Genomic DNA, 16,166 nt, shown 5'->3' with positions numbered 1-16,166 from the left:
ACAGGGCAGCAGGTGTGCCCAGGGCAGGGGGCACACAGGGCTCAGGCCAAGCTAAGGAGCCAGATCGTAGGGGAGCAGGGCACCAGGGAGCTACGGAGGGCACGTGAAGGGGGGAGGGCCTCCGAGCTGGGTGTCAAGGAGACCCTGCAGGCAGACAGGAGGTGGGGGCCAGGGGTAGGCTCTGCACACCACCACCCCCATCTACCCCATGACTCTCCACCCTGGCCCAAGGTCCACCTGGTGTCCTGGAAGCTGCCCCCGCCCCCACCCAGCTTCCTGACTTTGGCTGTGTCCAGAGCTAAGAATAGACTCTCCCTGCCCGGCCCCCACCGGCCCCCGCCGGAAACCACAGCCATGGGGGGCACATCCTGAGCCTGGCCTCTGTTCCCACCATCTGCCCCCCAGCCCCTCACAACTCCTCCCACCACAGCCTCCTGTGCTCCCATTGAACCCGAGGTGCCGGCAGGGGGCGGGGGGCGGGCCAAGACCGGGAGACCAGCAACCAGCCCCCGATGGCAGGGAAGCCCAGTGGTCATGTTCCAATCCCACACGTGGGCGTGGCATTGTTCCCCCTTTGTGCCTCAGTTTCCCCATCTCTAAAATTTAGAGTATCTTGACCCCTTGCCTTGCAGAGATGTGGTGAGGCTTAAGCTAAATGCAAGTGTCCTTCTCTGAACTCTGCCCAGGCTGTTTCCCAGAAGAGACATTGTCCTTGTTATCTCAGGGCCGAGGACAGAGGAAGTGGGGACAGGACAGCCTTCCTCCATCTCTCACTGCCCCCTCATCTGGAGCCCCAGCCCCACATCCTCCTCCCCCCACATCTGCCCTCCTTGCAGTTACTGTAGCAAGGGCCTCACGCCCTCTCTTGCCTCCAAAGCTTTATACATGCAATTCCTGTCACTGCCACGTACTCCAGACCTGGGGAGCTCCTATTCATCCCACAAAACCCCACTTCCCACGCCCTCTCCTCACAAGATGCCTTCCTGGCTCACCTCTGGGCTTCCCTAGGCCCTGTCACTTCCTTTGGCCCAGCCCTGACCCCAGGGGGCTGGAACAGTCTGTGTCCAGTTCATTCTCCAGCCTAGGGCATCCTGAAGGGCAGGCTTGGTTTCAGGTCTCACTTGGAGCTCCTAATTGTCCCACTGTATAAGCTGGAACACAGGGGTTGGGGAGAGTAAGACTTGGAGATCAGGTCGGCTTCACGGAAGAGCGGCCTTGGAGCCAGGGTTTTGCCAGATCCATAGGAGGTGGACAGCCTCCTTGCCAGGAAAGAGAGAAGTTGTGTTAAATGACTGGTGACTCAATGGGATAGAGCTTTGGGAGGGAGGTTGGGTGTGGCCGAAGGCCAGGAGGAGGAAGGATAGTGGGAGGGGTAGCCGGGGAAGGGGCTTCCGGACTGGGCTGACGAGAGGGCCGGGCCAGGGTGGGAACCCCCCTCACTCACAGCCTGGACTAGCAGCCCTCCTGGGCCCAGGGGACAGGGTGGGGTGCAGTCAGGGCCAGGCCAGCTTGTCCGGTCCCACTCCAGGTCCCTAACTCAAGGTCCTGTCTGGCTCGGGTGTGCAAACAAGGCCAAGGACGCCCAAGGTCCCCCCTCTGCAAAGAGACAGTCCCAGTCCCTGCGTCCGGCACCTTCTCAGCCATTCCTGTTGGGCTCCATCCCTCCTTCCCCAGCCCGAGTTGCGGGGTGGGCAGGAAAGAGTGCCCATCCCCCACTGCAGCCTCCCTGCTCCAGACTCTTCCTCCTCTGGCTCCAAAGCCACCTCCCAGCCTCCTCAAGAGACCCTCCCACGCGATGCCATCACCCCAGCCCTCCCGGCTCACCTGCTGTGGGACCACCTTTCTCAGTCTGGCTGTGTCGCCTGGTGCACCCCCCATTCCTCTGTCCTCCCACCCCACCCCTGGAAGGGGCCTCAAATATGTCCTGCATGTATTAAGCAAGGCATAATACTACTGTGTGCCGGGTTCCAGCGCACCCAGTGAATTTGGAGCCCTGGAGTCTGGGCGCCCCCCCGGGAGCCGATCCGCCTGGACCTGCCCCGCCCCCTCCAGGCCTTGGGTGCTGCCCAGATGGTGAATAATGCGGGCCTGGCGGCGGGAGCGCCGGGAAGAGGCCTGGCAGGGCGCTGGGAGGCTGGAGGGGCTGAGGCTCTTGAGGAAGCGCCCCTGCCACCCCCACCCGGGCCATTGCATCCCTGCCACCTGCGGCCTGGGGGGGTCCCAAGGGCGCCGCCTTCCCCAGAAGGCTATAGGGTGTCCTGGCGTGCTGGGGGCACTCACTGACCCCAAGTCAGCCAGGCCCGGGCCCGAGGGGCGTGGCCAGCGCAGGGTGGGCGGGGCCGATGAGAGACAGCGAGAGACAGAGACAGGACGGAGAGAGCGAGCCGCGGGCTGCCAGCGGCCCCCACCCGTCCTAGCTCGGCTTAGCCCCCCGCAGACCCCTCCAGGCCACGCCCCCAGGGCGTCCTGTGCCGCCAGCGCCCTCCATCTGTGTCCCGCGGCGACGGGGCAGCGCCAGGGTCCTCTGCTGGGCCCGCCCCTGGTCACAGCCAGACTCAGTTTCCCTGGGAGGCTCCACTGGAGCCCGTCCTTCCCCTCCCTCTGCCCGCCCCCAGCCCTCGCCCCAGCCTCGGCGCCCGCACATCCGCCTGCTCAGCTCCAGACGGCGCCCGGACCCCCAGGCGCAGGATCCAGCCAGGTGGGAGCCCCGCAGATGAGGCCTCTGAAGGTGAGGTCGCCCCGCTGGCTCAGGGCGGGATGCACTGCTCTGGTGTGAGCCCGGGCTGCTGGGCGCATCCGGCGCTGGCCCTGCCCTGCTGTGGGTGTGTCCAAAAGCCCGCAATGAGAGCGGCCAGGTACCAGGTGTCCCCTGTGTGGCCTGGCGAGTGGCATGGTGCCCTGAGGCCTGCCCTGGGCGCCCAGGCAGCTGGGTCTGGGTCCGGCCCAGGCTGATTCTGTCTGGGGGGCTCCCTGGTCTCTGTGGGGCCACATGGCTGTGAATGGGGGTTCCAGACTCAGGGGGCTGCAGCCAGAGAGGGGGCCCAGGCCCTGGGTGTGGCAGGGATGGAGTGTGGTTGTTCGGCTGTGTGTGTGATCTTGTCTCTGGGAGTGAACATGCATGGCCCTGGTTGTGTGTCTGTATCTGTGCGTGTGTGGTGGTTGTGTGTGTGTGACCGTGTGTTTGTTTCTGCCGAGAGTCTGTGACTGTTAAACACTGTGTGTTCTTCTGTGTGTCTGTGTGTCTGTGTGTTATCTATGTACCTATTGTGTTTCTGCCTGTGTGTCTGTTTTTCTGTCTGTCACATTTCTGCCTCTGTGCCTATGTGTGTCCCTGTGTCTGTTGTGTTTCTGCCTGTGTGTGTCTATCTGTGTGTGTCTGTGTCTGTCGTGTTTCTGCTTGTGTGTCTCTGTGTCTGTCATGTTTCTGTCTGTGTGTGTCTGTATGTCTGTTGTGTTTCTGTCTGTGTGTGTCTATCTGTGTGTGTCTGTGTCTGCCATGTTTCTGTCTGCGTGTCTGTGTGTCTGCCATGTTTCTGTATGTGTGTCTATGCATGCCTGTGCATCTGTCTGCTGTGTGTCTGCCACATTTCTGCCTGTGTGTCTGTCATGTTTCTGTCTGCGTGTCTGTGTGTCTGCCATGTTTCTGTGTGTGTGTCTGTGCGTGTCTGTGCGTCTGCCTGCTGTGTTTCTGTTTGTCACATTTCTGCCTATGTGTCTGCTGTGTTTCTGCCTGTGTGTCTGCTGTGTTTCTGCCTGTGTGTCTGGCTGTGTCTGTGTGTCTCGAGTGTGCACACACGGTGGTGGCCTGAGGTGCATGTTGGTGGAATCACTGTAACTCGTGGTTCACCATTAACCAGTAGCCGCACTGCCCGAGTCCCGCCCCTGGTCCCCGCCGGCCCCTGTGTGAAGGAGGCTCCTGCGTGCTCCCTGGGGGAGCCCCCACTAGAGAGATGGGGATACCGAGGCTTACAGGGGGCCACGTGACTCAGGGCCCAAACAAGGCTGGCAGGAATCTGGCTGGCTGGGGGAGTCCCCGCCCTGCACCCTATGGGCTGGGGACCCTGTTGGTGTCACAAACAGGAAACATTCCCGGAAATGGGGCTTTGCGGTGAGGGGAGGTGGGCCCATCAGGGTGTGGAGTGTCTGCCTCTACATCCACGTGGGGGTCCGCGCCCGTGAGCGTTCAGAGCTACAGCAGGCATGGGAGGGTCTGGCCGGTGTCTGAAGTTTCAGTCCCAAAAGGGCCCTGTGGGTCCAAGGTCCAAGGCCGACTGGGGTGACACGGAGCCTCAGGGCTCCCTGCTGGCTGCCCAGGCACCTTGCAGGGAGCTGAGCTGTGAGTACAGCCAGGTGCCCTGCAGAGGTGAGAGCCAGGGAGGCCGGGGCTGAGCACCCGCAGGCATGGAGATCAGAATCTCACCCCCATTGCACAGAGCGGGGAAACTGAGGCTCCGTAAGGTGGAGCCCCAGCCTGGCAGTGGCAGTTCAGGGGCTAGAGCCTCCAAGCCTGTCTGGGGGAGGTGGGGTGGGCTCAGGCCGTGACAGGCAGGTGGGGCAGGCAGGGTGGGGTGCTGAGGAGAGGGGACTTCTTGAGAAATAGATGGACGATGAGGTGACGCGCTCCAGGGAGTGGGGGAGGGGGCACGAGGATGGAACACGGGGCGGAGGAGAGGCCTGCTGTTTGGCAACCAAGCATCACATTCCACTGGCAACCAGGCTTGGGGGAGCCAGGCCTGGTGCCCACACCCAGCCCAGCGCCCGGGCCTCTGGAAACAGCGCCAGACAGAGCCCTCCAGGTCACACGACCCGCAAGCCGGGTCCCCTGTCAGGGGTGGCATCAGATGAGGGAGAACTCACTGTCCGCCTTCCAGAAAGAAGCCAGGAATTAAGACAGAGATTTCTGGAACCCAGGACCCAGGCAAATTCCCATCAAAGTTGCAGGACCTCAGCCTCTTGGGATTCTAGAGTTGTGAGGCCTTCTGCATCCCAGGACTGGAAGCGTGTTAGAATTCCAGAACCCGGGACCTGCTGCGGGCAAACGTCTGCTCTCAGACTGCAAAATTCTGGAATTATTCAACATGGAAAAGGGATCTTGGGTCCACACCCTCCCCAGACACAGGGAGGGACAGTAATTTTCCCAAGAGCTGCACAGAGCTGCTCTACTCCCCCACTGGGTGGGGGCCCCTGCTACCCCTCCTGGCCAATGCAGGAGGGAAGGGAGGCCCTGCCCGGTCCCCGCATTGGCCTCCTTGCCTGGAGAACTTGAGATGGCTGCCATCACCTGAACCCAGGGTGGGGAGTGGAGGTGGGGGGGACTGGAAACAGCCAGCTGTGGCCAGAAGGACTCAGTGCCAGTTTCCAGGCTCCCCTGGGCCAAGGGCTCTGGGCCATGCGTTTGCTCCCAGCCACGAGAGGTGTGAGGGAGTTCCAGGTGTGTGACCCCCGGTGAGTGGAGTGGAGTGTGGTCGAGGAGACCCTGAGACCCAGGAGGGACTGGAAGTTGCTCCAGGCAGAGGTCGGGGCAGTGGCCGCAGGGACAATCGAGTCCCAAGGAATGTTCGGAAACAGCACATACCAGCTGTCGAGGGAGGAACGCCTTGTCCCAGGGGAAATCCCAGGGCAGGAATCCAAATCCCAGGCACCAAAGCAGCCTGGAGTGGAGGGCAATGATCGCCAGAGGCCGCGAGGAACCCCCACCGCATCTGCTCTCCAGGCCTCAGTTTCTCCTCTGGAAGCCCCGCCTCCCACCACGGTGGCAGTGGCCTTAGCTGTCCTCCCAGGAAGGGAGCTCAATGCCGCTCTCGGGAGCTGGATAATTTATGAGGCTGGATACAGAGTAGCCAAGCCCAGAAGCCAGGCCAAAGCGTCACAGATGAGATGGGGAGTGAGGGCTACAGCCACCCATTTGACCGCCCTGGAGCGCGTAGCTGCTGCGACCCCACAGCCCAGGCACTGCTGCAGGGCCAGCATGCATTGAACGCCTACTGTGCTATGCTGAGTGCTGCGCGTGGATCCGTTCATTCCCGTCATCAGCACCCCCAACTTTTTTTTTTTTTTGAGGCAGAGTCTCGCTCTGTCGCCCAGGCTGGAGTGCAGTGGCGCGATCTCAGCTCACTGCAAGCTCCGCCTCCCGGGTTCACGCCATTCTCCTGCCTCAGCCTCCCAAGTGGCTGGGACTACAGGCGCCCACCACCACGCCCGGCTAATTTTTTATATTTTTAGTAGAGACGGGGTTTCACTGTGTTAGCCAGGATGATCTCCATCTCCTGACCTCATGATCCGCCCACCTTGGCCTCCCTTTTTTCTTTTCTTTTTTTTTTTTATTTTTTATTTGAGACAGAGTTTTGCTCTTGTTGCTCAGGTTGGTTCAGTGGCACGATCTTGGCTCTGGGGCCCTGTTTCTGGCCCACAAACATCACCTCTCCAGTCGGGTTCAAGCGATTTTCCTGCCTCAGCCTCCCGAGTAGCTGGGATTACAGGTATGCACCACCACGGCCGGCTAATTTTTTATTTTTATTAGTAGAGACACGGTTTCACCATGTTGGTCGGGCTGGTCTCAAACTCCTGGCTTCAGGTGATCCGCCCTCCTTGGCTTCCCAAAGTGCTGAGATTAAAGGCATGAGCCACCGCACCTGACCGTAATAGGACCTTTTGAGCCTTAACTGCCTGGCACCTCCATCTGGCACACAGTCCCATTCCCCTACCTTTGCCCACCCAGTCCCTCCAGGTGACTTGGGGGTGTGCCAAGGCAAGAGGCAGGAGACCCGGGTTCCATCCTGGCCTCCTGGGTGACTTTACAACCAGCCGCAACCCTCTGGACTTTGACATGACCCATGGGGTGTGGGGAGCTGGTTTTGTTTTGTTTTCTTTTCTTTTTTTTTTTTTTTGAGATGGAGTCTCGCTCTGTTGCCCAGGCTGGAGTGCAGTGGCGTGATCTCGGCTCACTGCAAGCTCCTCGTCCCGGGTTCACACCATTCTCCTGCCTCAGCCTCCTGAATAGCTGGGACTACAGGCGCCCGCCACCACGCCCGGCTAATTTTTTGTATTTTTAGTAGAGACGGGGTTTCACTGTGTTAGCCAGGATGGTCTCGATCTCCTGACCTTGTGATCCGCCCACCTCGGCCTCCCAAAGTGCTGGGATTACAGGCGTGAGCCACCACGCCCGGCCAGAAGCTGGTTTTTGAACCATGTCATTTTATTTTTACTTCACTCGTCACACCTGGCCCCATTTTTTGTTTTTTGGGTTTTTTAGCGTTTTTTTGTTTGTTTGTTTTTCGTTTTTTTTTTTTTTTTTTTTGAGACAGGGTCTCACTATTGCCCAGGCCAGAGTGCAGTGGCGCAATCGTAGCTCACTGCAGCCTCGACATCTGGGGTTCAAGCAATCCTCCAACCTCAGCCTCCCGAGTAGTAGGGATTACAGGTGCATACCACTACACCCAGATATATATTTTTTAAGAGATAGGGTCTCGCTATGTTGGCCAGGCTGGTCTCGAACTCCTGACCTCAAGTGATCTGCCCACTTTGGCCTCCCAAAGTGCTGGGATAAGAGGCGTGAGCCACTGTGCCCGGCTTGGCTCTGATTTTGTTGTGCAGTGTGGCTGAGCCTTAGCCCCACACAGAGTAATGGGTCCCTGCCTGCTGCTCTCTACCAACCGTCCCTGGGGAACCTGCCGTTCCGAAGAGGTTGTGTTTTTTGTTCCCAAAATAGAACTGGATTTCAGGGTTTATTTCTTATTATAAAACCGACACCATGAAAATGGAGAAAAAGGCTGGGCGCGGTGGCTCACGCCTGTAATCCCAGCAGTTTGGGAGGCCGAGGCGGGAGGATCATGAGGTCAGGAAATCTAGACCATCCTGGCTAACATGGTGAAACCTCATCTCTACTAAAACTACAAAAAATTAGCCAGGCGTGGTAGTGGGTGCCTGTAGTCCCAGCTACGCAGGAGGCTGAGGCAGAAGAATGGCGTGAACCCGGGAGGCGGAGCTTGCAGTGAGCCAAGATCGCGCCACTGCACTCCAGCCTGGGCGACAGAGCGAGACTCTGTCTCAGAAAAAAGAAAAAAGAAAATAGAGAAAAAGGAATCCACACAATTCTAATGTGTGGGGACGAAAGACCCCCGGTTCCCCCTAAAATATCAACAAGATTGGGCCACTCACACCTATGACATTCACAAAAATCTGTGACCCAAAGTTGACCTCAGAGCCAGAGTGAGAACCAGAGACTCTTGGCCAACTGCTGGCCCCCGTCCCTCCTGACACTGGACAGAGTCTCACTCTGTCTCCCAGGCTGGAGTGCAGTGGCACAATCATGGCTCACTGCAGCCTCAACCTCCCAGGCTCAAGCGATCCTCCCACCTCAGCCTCCCGAGTAGCTGGGACTACAGGCACGCACCACCACGCCAAGCTAATTTTTGTATTATTTGTAGAGATGGAGTCCTGCTATGTTGCCCAGGTTGGTCTTGAACTCCTGGGCTCAAACGATCCTCCTGCCTTGGCCTCCCAAAGTGCTAGGGATACAGGCCTGAGCCACCGCACCCAGCCCATTCAGAATTTCTGTTTCACAATGGCTGAAATGTGTTCTGGTGTTTGCAGTCTGCCAAGGGCTTGGATGAATGACCAATGGGGAAACTGAGGCACAGAGAGTAGAAATCACTTACCTGAGGTCACATAATGAGCACCAGGGCTAGAGTTCATATCTAGGGCTCCTCAGCCCATCTCTGGGACCCACACATACTTCCTGGTGTCCTCCAGGGATTCCGGAGCAGACGGCCGTGGTCTTTACCCTTGCCAAGGCCAGAGGTAGTAATACTAGCAATGGTGGTGCTCATCGTAGGAACAGTGAGAACACTCTCTGGGTGGAGATGGAGCTAAGTCGGGAAAGGCTTCCTCAAGGAAGAGATATTTGGGGCCAGGAGTTCAAGACCAGCCTGGGCAACATAGTGAGACCCTGTCTCTACAAAAAATAAAAATAAGAATTTAGCCACGCATGGTGGTGCAGCGCACATGTAATCCCAGCACGTTGGGAAGTCGAAGCAGGAGGATCGCTTGAGCTCAGGAGTTTGAGACCAGCCTGGGCAACATAGGGAGACACCCGCCCCCCCTCTGTTTCTCCCAAAAAAATGGAAATAAGAAATTAGCCAGGTATAGTGGTATGTGCCTGTAGTCCCAGCTATTTGGGAGGCTGAGATGGGAGGATCACTTGGGTCCAGAAGGTCGAGGCTGCAGTGAGCCTTGATCGCACCACTGCACTCCAGCCTGGGTGACAGAGCAAGACTCTGTCTCAAAAAAGAAACAAACAAAAAAACCAGGAGAGGATATTGGAGCTGGGGCATTGAAGGTTGTGTAGGAGTTCACCAGAGCTACTTACACTGAAATGCAGAATTAATCACAAGCAAATCTTCTCTCGCCTCCTAGGTGTGCCTGAACCAGTGCCAGCCTGCCCTGTCTGCAGCATCGGCCTGATGGGGTGGTGACTGATCCCGCAGGGCTCTGGAGCCATGTGGCCCAACGGCAGTTCCCTGGGGCCCTGTTTCCGGCCCACAAACATTACCCTGGAGGAGAGGCGGCTGATCGCCTCGCCCTGGTTCGCCGCCTCCTTCTGCGTGGTGGGCCTGGCCTCCAACCTGCTGGCCCTGAGCGTGCTGGCGGGCGCGCGGCAGGCGGGTTCACACACGCGCTCCTCCTTCCTCACCTTCCTCTGCGGCCTCGTCCTCACCGACTTCCTGGGGCTGCTGGTTACCGGTACCATCGTGGTGTCCCAGCACGCCGCGCTCTTCGAGTGGCACGCCGTGGACCCTGGCTGCCGTCTCTGTCGCTTCATGGGCGTCGTCATGATCTTCTTCGGCCTGTCCCCGCTGCTGCTGGGGGCCGCCATGGCCTCGGAGCGCTACCTGGGCATCACCCGGCCCTTCTCGCGCCCGGCGGTCTCCTCGCAGCGCCGCGCCTGGGCCACCGTGGGGCTGGTGTGGGCGACCGCGCTGGCGCTGGGCCTGCTGCCCCTGCTGGGCGTGGGTCGCTACACCGTGCAATACCCGGGGTCCTGGTGCTTCCTGACGCTGGGCGCCGAGTCCGGGGACGTGGCCTTCGGGCTGCTCTTCTCCATGCTGGGCGGCCTCTCGGTCGGGCTGTCCTTCCTGCTGAACACGGTCAGCGTGGCCACCCTGTGCCACGTCTACCACGGGCAGGAGGCGGCCCAGCAGCGTCCCCGGGACTCCGAGGTGGAGATGATGGCCCAACTCCTAGGGATCATGGTGGTGGCCAGCGTGTGTTGGCTGCCCCTGCTGGTGAGTAGGGGCTCTGCGGGGTCCTGCTACCCTCCTGACTGGGCCTCTGGTCACCCAGGGTGGTTTTAGATCCTGATGATGGGACCGGGCGCCGTGGCTCACGCCAGTAATCCCAGAACTCTGGGAGGCCGAGGCGGGAGGATCGCTTGAGGCCAGGAGTCCCAGGCCAGCCTGGCCCACGCGGTGAAACCCCGTCTGCTAAAAATACAAAAATTAGGGCTGGGTGCGGTGACTCACGCCTGTAATCCCAGCACTTTGGGAGGCTGAGGCGGGCGGATCACGAGGTCAGGAGATCGAGACCATCCTGGCTAACACAGTGAAACCCCGTCTCTACTAAAAATGCAAAAAAATTAGCCGGGCGTGGTGGCGGGCGCCTGTAGTCCCAGCTACTCGGGAGGCTGAGGCAGGAGAATGGCGTGAACCCGGGAGGCGGAGCTTGCAGTGAGCAGAGATCGCGCCACTGCACTCCAGCCTGGGTGACAGAGCGAGACTCTGTCTCAAAAAAAAAAAAAAATAATACAAAAATTAGCCAGACATGGTGGCATGTGCCTGCAATCCCAGCACTTAGAGGTCAAGGCGGGAGGATTGCTGGATCCTGGGAGGTTGAGGCTACAGTGAGCTGTGATTGCACCACTGCACTCCAGCCTAGGTGACAGAGTCAGACCCTGCCTCAAAATTAAAAAAAAAAAAATAGAAAGCAGCCATAGAAAACACGTAAATAAGTGGGCATGGCTGTGGCCAATAAAATTTTACTGATGGATGGATGCTGAAATTTGAATTTCATGTCATTTTTATGTCACTCAATTTTTGCCTCTATTTTGTCTTCCTCTAACCATTTAAACATGGAAAGACATTCTTAGGAAAAAAACAAAGCAGACCGGGTGCAGTGGCTCATGCCTGTAATCCCAGCGCTTTGTGAGGCCAAGGCGGGCGGATCATGAGGTCAAGAGATCGAGACCATCCTGCCCAACATGGTGAAACCCCATCTCTACCAAAAATACAAAAAATTAGCTGGGCATGGTGGCACACGCCTGTAGTCCCAGCTACTGGGGAGGCTGAGGCAAGAGAATCACTTGAACCCAGGAGGCAGAAGTTGCAATGAGCTGAGATCATGTCACTGCGCTCCAGCCTGGGTGACAGAGTGAGACTCCGTCTCAAAAAAAAAAAAAAAAAAAAACATAGGCCAGGCACGGTGGCTCATGTCTGTAATCCCAGCACTTTGAGAGGTTGAGACAGGCAGATCACCTGAGGTCAGGAGTTCAAGACCAGCCTGGCCAACATGTTAAAACCCCATCTCTACTAAAACTAAAAAAAAATTAACTAACCATGGTGGCACACTCCTGTAGTCCCAGCTACTCAGGAGGCTGAGGCATGAGAATTGCTTGAGCCCAGGAGGTGGAGGTTGCGGTGAGCCAAGATTGTGCCACTGCACTCCAGCTTGGGGGGTGACAGAGAAAGACTCCGTCTCAAAAAAAAAAAAAAAAAAAAAGCAAAGCAAAAAACCCACAGCAAGTGACAGGCCAGATTTGGCCCATGGGTCAACCCTTGCTCTAAACCGTTCCATGGCTCCCTATTGCCCTCAGAAGAAAGTTCTCACAGGCACTTCCTACAGATGCACCTGGCCCACTCCCATCTGCCTTTCAGTGACTTCCCTAGGCCAGGTCAGGCACCTCTTCTGGGCTCTGACATTGCTTCCTCGTCACAGCTTTGCCCACCCCATGCTGTAACCCCAGGACCCAGTGTCCGTCTCCTGACTAGAGATGTGAGCCTATGGGGGTATGCCCTGGGAGTTTCTCAGCTGCTGTTGCTGCTTCATCCAGCCTACAGTAGGTGCTCAGGGAATGATTGTATTTATTTATTTATTTATTTATTTATTTATTTATTTATTTAATTTATTTAATTTATTTAGAGATGGAGTCTCGCACTGTTGCCCGGGCTGGAGTGCAGTGGTGTGATCTCAGCTCACTGCAACCTCCGCCTCCCAGGTTCAAGCAATTCACCTGCCTTAGCCTCCCGAATAGCTGGGATTACAGGTGCCCGTCACCACGCCCGGCTAATTTTTTTTTTTTTTTTTTGACGGAGAGTCGCTCGTTCGCCCAGGCCGGAGTGCAGTGGCGCTATCTTGGCTCACTGCAAGCTCCGCCTCCCGGGTTCATGCCATTCTCCTGCCTCAGCCTCCCGAGTAGCTGGGATTACAGGCGCCCACCACCGCGCCCGGCTAATTTTTTGTATTTTTAGTAGAGACAGGGTTTCACTGTGTTAGCCAGGATGGTCTCAATCTCACTACCTCGTAATCCGCCTGCTTCAGCCTCCCAAAGTGCTGGGATTATAGGCGTGAGCCACCGCGCCCAGCCAAATTATTTTATTTTATTTTATTTTAAGATGGAGTTTCGCTGTGTCGCCCAGGCTGGAGTGCAGTGGCACAATCTTAGCTCACTGCAACCTCTGCCTCCCGGGTTCAAGGGATCCTCCCAACTCAGCCTCCCGAGTAGCTGGGACTACAGGTGTGCACCACCACACCCGGCTAATTTTTGTATGTTTTAGTAGAGACGGTGTTCGACCATGTTGGTGAGGCTGATCTCAAACAAATTATTTTAATATAGGGCCGGGCGCGGTGGCTCAAGCCTGTAATCCCAGCACTTTGGGAGGCCGAGGTGGGCGGATCACAAGGTCAGGAGATCGAGACCATCCTGGCTAACACGGTGAAACCCCATCTCTACTAAAAATACAAAAAAAAATTAGCCGGGCGTGTTGGCAGGCGCCTGTAGTCCCAGCTACTTGGGAGGCTGAGGCAGGAGAATGGCGTGAACCCGGGAGGTGGAGCTTGCAGTGAGCCGAGATCGCGCCACTGCACTCCAGCCAGGGGGACAGAGAAAGACTCCGTCTCAAAAAAAAAAAAAAAAAAAAAAAAAAATTATTTTAATATAATGTAACATTTAATTATAATATAATTGTATGATATATGATATATATCAATTATAGGCAACATTATAATTATGAAAAATAATTATATTATATAATTGATTATTATATATTATATACTAATTTGTAGATAACATTCTTATTTTAAATATTTTTAAATATAGTTTTAAAATGTCCTATCAATCCTGGCCTATAGATAAATATAATTTTTATTATTTAAAAATTTTATTTATGGCTGGGTGTGGTGGCTCACACCTGTAATCCCAGCACTTTGGGAGGCTGAGGCGGGCGGATCACGAGGTCAGGAGATTGAGACCATCCTGGCTGACACAGTGAATGCCCATCTCCACTAAAAATGCAAAAAATTAGCCGGATGTGGTGGCGGGCACCTGTAGTCCCAGCTACTCGGGAGGCTGAGGCACGAGAATGGAGTGAACCCAAGAGGCGGTGCTTGCAGTGAGCCGAGATTGCGCCACTGCACTCCAGCCTGGGCGACAGAGCAAGACTCTGTCTCAAAAAAAAAAAAAAAAAAATTATTTATTTATTTATTTATTTATTTATTTTGAGACAGGATCTTGCTCTGTCACCCAGGCTGGAGTGCAACAATGCCCAGGTAACTTTTTAATTTATTTTTACTTTTTGTAGACATGAGGTCTCACTATGTTCCCCAGGCTGTTCTGGAACTTCCGGGCTCAAGTGATTCTCTCCTATTGACCTCCCAAAGTGCTGAGATTACAGGCGTGAGCCACTACCTGGCTAAGAGTGCACTAATTTATGGACCCATCAAAAGGAGCTCAGAGAGGTTAGTCAACTCTCCTGAGGTCACCCAGCAATGCAGTAACAGAGTGGACATCTGCCAGGCGCAGCGGCTCACTCCTGTAATTCCAACACTCTGGGAGGCAGAGCTGGGCCGATCACTTGAGGTCAGGAGTTCAAGACCAGCCTGGACAACATGGTGAAACCCCCGTCTCTGCGAAAAATACAAAAATTAGCCAGGTGTGGTGGCAGGCACCTGTAATCCCAGCTACTAGGAAGGCTGAGGGAGGAGAATCGCTTGAACCCGGGAGGCAGAGGTTGCAATGAGCTGAGATCGCACCACTGCATTCCAGCCTGGACGACAGAGTGAGACCCTGTCTCAAAAATAAAATTAAAAAACGGAGTGGACCTTGGATCTCAGGGGACCCCGGGCAGGGACTGGGGCGGGCGAGGCTGGAGGCGGGGGCCCAGGCTGACAGCTCTCCCCTCTTCAGGTCTTCATCGCCCAGACAGTGCTGCGAAACCCGCCTGCCATGAGCCCCGCCGGGCAGCTGTCCCGCGCCACTGAGAAGGAACTGCTCATCTACTTGCGTGTAGCCACCTGGAACCAGATCCTGGACCCCTGGGTGTACATCCTGTTCCGCCGCGCCGTGCTCCGGCGCCTCCAGCCTCGCCTCAGCGCCCGGCCTAGGTCGCTGTCCCTCCAGCCCCAGCTCACGCAGCGCTCCGGGCTGCAGTAGGAAGTGGACAGAGCGCCCCTCCCGCGCGTTTCCGCGGAGCCCTCGGCACCCTCGGACAGCCCATCTGCCTGTTCTGAGGATTCGGGAGCCGGGGGTGCTGGATGGACGGTGAGCATCAGCAGCAGGGTTTTGGGTTGACCCCAATCCAACCCGGGGACCCCCAACTCCTCCCTGATCCTTTTACCAAGCACTCTCCCTTCCTCGGCCCCTTTTTCCCATTCAGAGCTCCCACCCCTTCTCTGCACCCCTCCCAACCCCAGGAAGGGCGTGCAGGCATTGGAAGAAGGTCTTGGATTGCTATTTTTTTTTTTTTTTTTTTTTAGACAGAGTCTTGCTCTGTCCCCCAGGCTGGAGTACAGTGGAGCAATCTCAGCTCACTGCAACCTCCACCTCCCAGGTTCAAGCGATTCTCCTGCCTCAGCCTCCTGAGTAGCTGGGACTACAGGCGTGCGCCACCACGCCCGGCTAATTTTTGTATTTTTAGTAGAGATGGGTTTCACCGGTTGGCCAGGCTGGTCTTGAACTCCTGACCTCAGATGATCCACCAGCCTCGGCCTCCCAAAATGCTGGGATCACAGGCATGAACCACCGCACCTGGCCTTTTTATTTTTTTTTTTATTTTTATTTTTTGAGACGGAGTCTCACTTTGTGGCCCAGGCTGGAGTGCGGTGGCACAATCTCGACTCACTGCAACCTCCGCCTCATGGGTTCAAGCGATTCTCGTGCCTCAGCCTCCCGAGCAGCTGGGATTACAGGCGTACGCCACTGCGCCCGTCCTTGCATTGCTCTTTGACCCTGAATTTGACCTACTTGCTGGGGTACGTTGCTTCCTTTTGAACCTCCAACCGGGAAGGCTCTGTCCAGAAAGGATTGAATGTGAACGGGGGCACCCCCTTTTCTTGCCAAAATATATCTCTGCCTTTGATTTTATTTTCTTTGGGTCCAGAAGTTGTCAGTCTCCGGAGTTTTGTGCATGGGACCTCACCCGGGGCAGACGAGGGCAGGGCTGGGAAGGACGGGGAGGGACAGAGGGGATTCGGTTCCTCCCCCACCTTGCTTCTTGAGTGTTTCCTAATCACTTTTTTTTTTTTTTTGAGACGGAGTCTCGCTCTGTCGCCCAGGCTGGAGTGCGGTGGCACAATCTTGGCTCACTGCAACCTCTGCCTCCCGGGTTCACGCCATTCTCCTGCCTCAGCCTCCCGAGTAGCTGGGACTACAGGCGCCCGCCTCCGCGCCGGCTAATTTTTTGTATTTTTAGTAGAAACGGGGTTTCACCATGTTAGCCAAGATGGTCTCGATCTCCTGACCTCGTGATCCGCCCGCCTCGGCCTCCCAAAGTGCTGGGATTACAGGCGTGAGCCACTGCGCCTGGCCGTTTCCTAATCACTTGATGGGTGGTACCGCCTAGAATTCTCCCAGCAGCCTGTAATGGGAGGGCTACAGGTTAGCCCTGGAACCTGCATTC

At 56.5% G+C, this 16,166-nt stretch overlaps 1 protein-coding gene across 1 annotated transcript; it reads left to right on the top strand.

The window, feature by feature from the left end:
• Nucleotides 1-2,344: 2,344 nt before the first annotated feature.
• On the top strand, nt 2,345-15,763 carry TBXA2R (thromboxane A2 receptor). Its single transcript, XM_055246991.2, has 3 exons — nt 2,345-2,728; nt 9,415-10,283; nt 14,456-15,763. The coding sequence occupies exons 2-3, from the start codon at nt 9,498-9,500 to the stop codon at nt 14,699-14,701; spliced, it is 1,032 nt and encodes a 343-aa protein (XP_055102966.1). The 5' UTR covers nt 2,345-2,728; nt 9,415-9,497; the 3' UTR covers nt 14,702-15,763.
• The last annotated feature ends 403 nt before the right edge of the window (nt 15,764-16,166 follow it).

The sequence above is a fragment of the Symphalangus syndactylus genome, chromosome 17 (assembly GCF_028878055.3).
Source record: "Symphalangus syndactylus isolate Jambi chromosome 17, NHGRI_mSymSyn1-v2.1_pri, whole genome shotgun sequence".
In the NCBI taxonomy this organism is placed as follows: domain Eukaryota; kingdom Metazoa; phylum Chordata; class Mammalia; order Primates; family Hylobatidae; genus Symphalangus; species Symphalangus syndactylus.
Note: the sequence above shows the minus strand (reverse complement) of the source record. Positions and strands in the feature narration are given on the sequence as shown.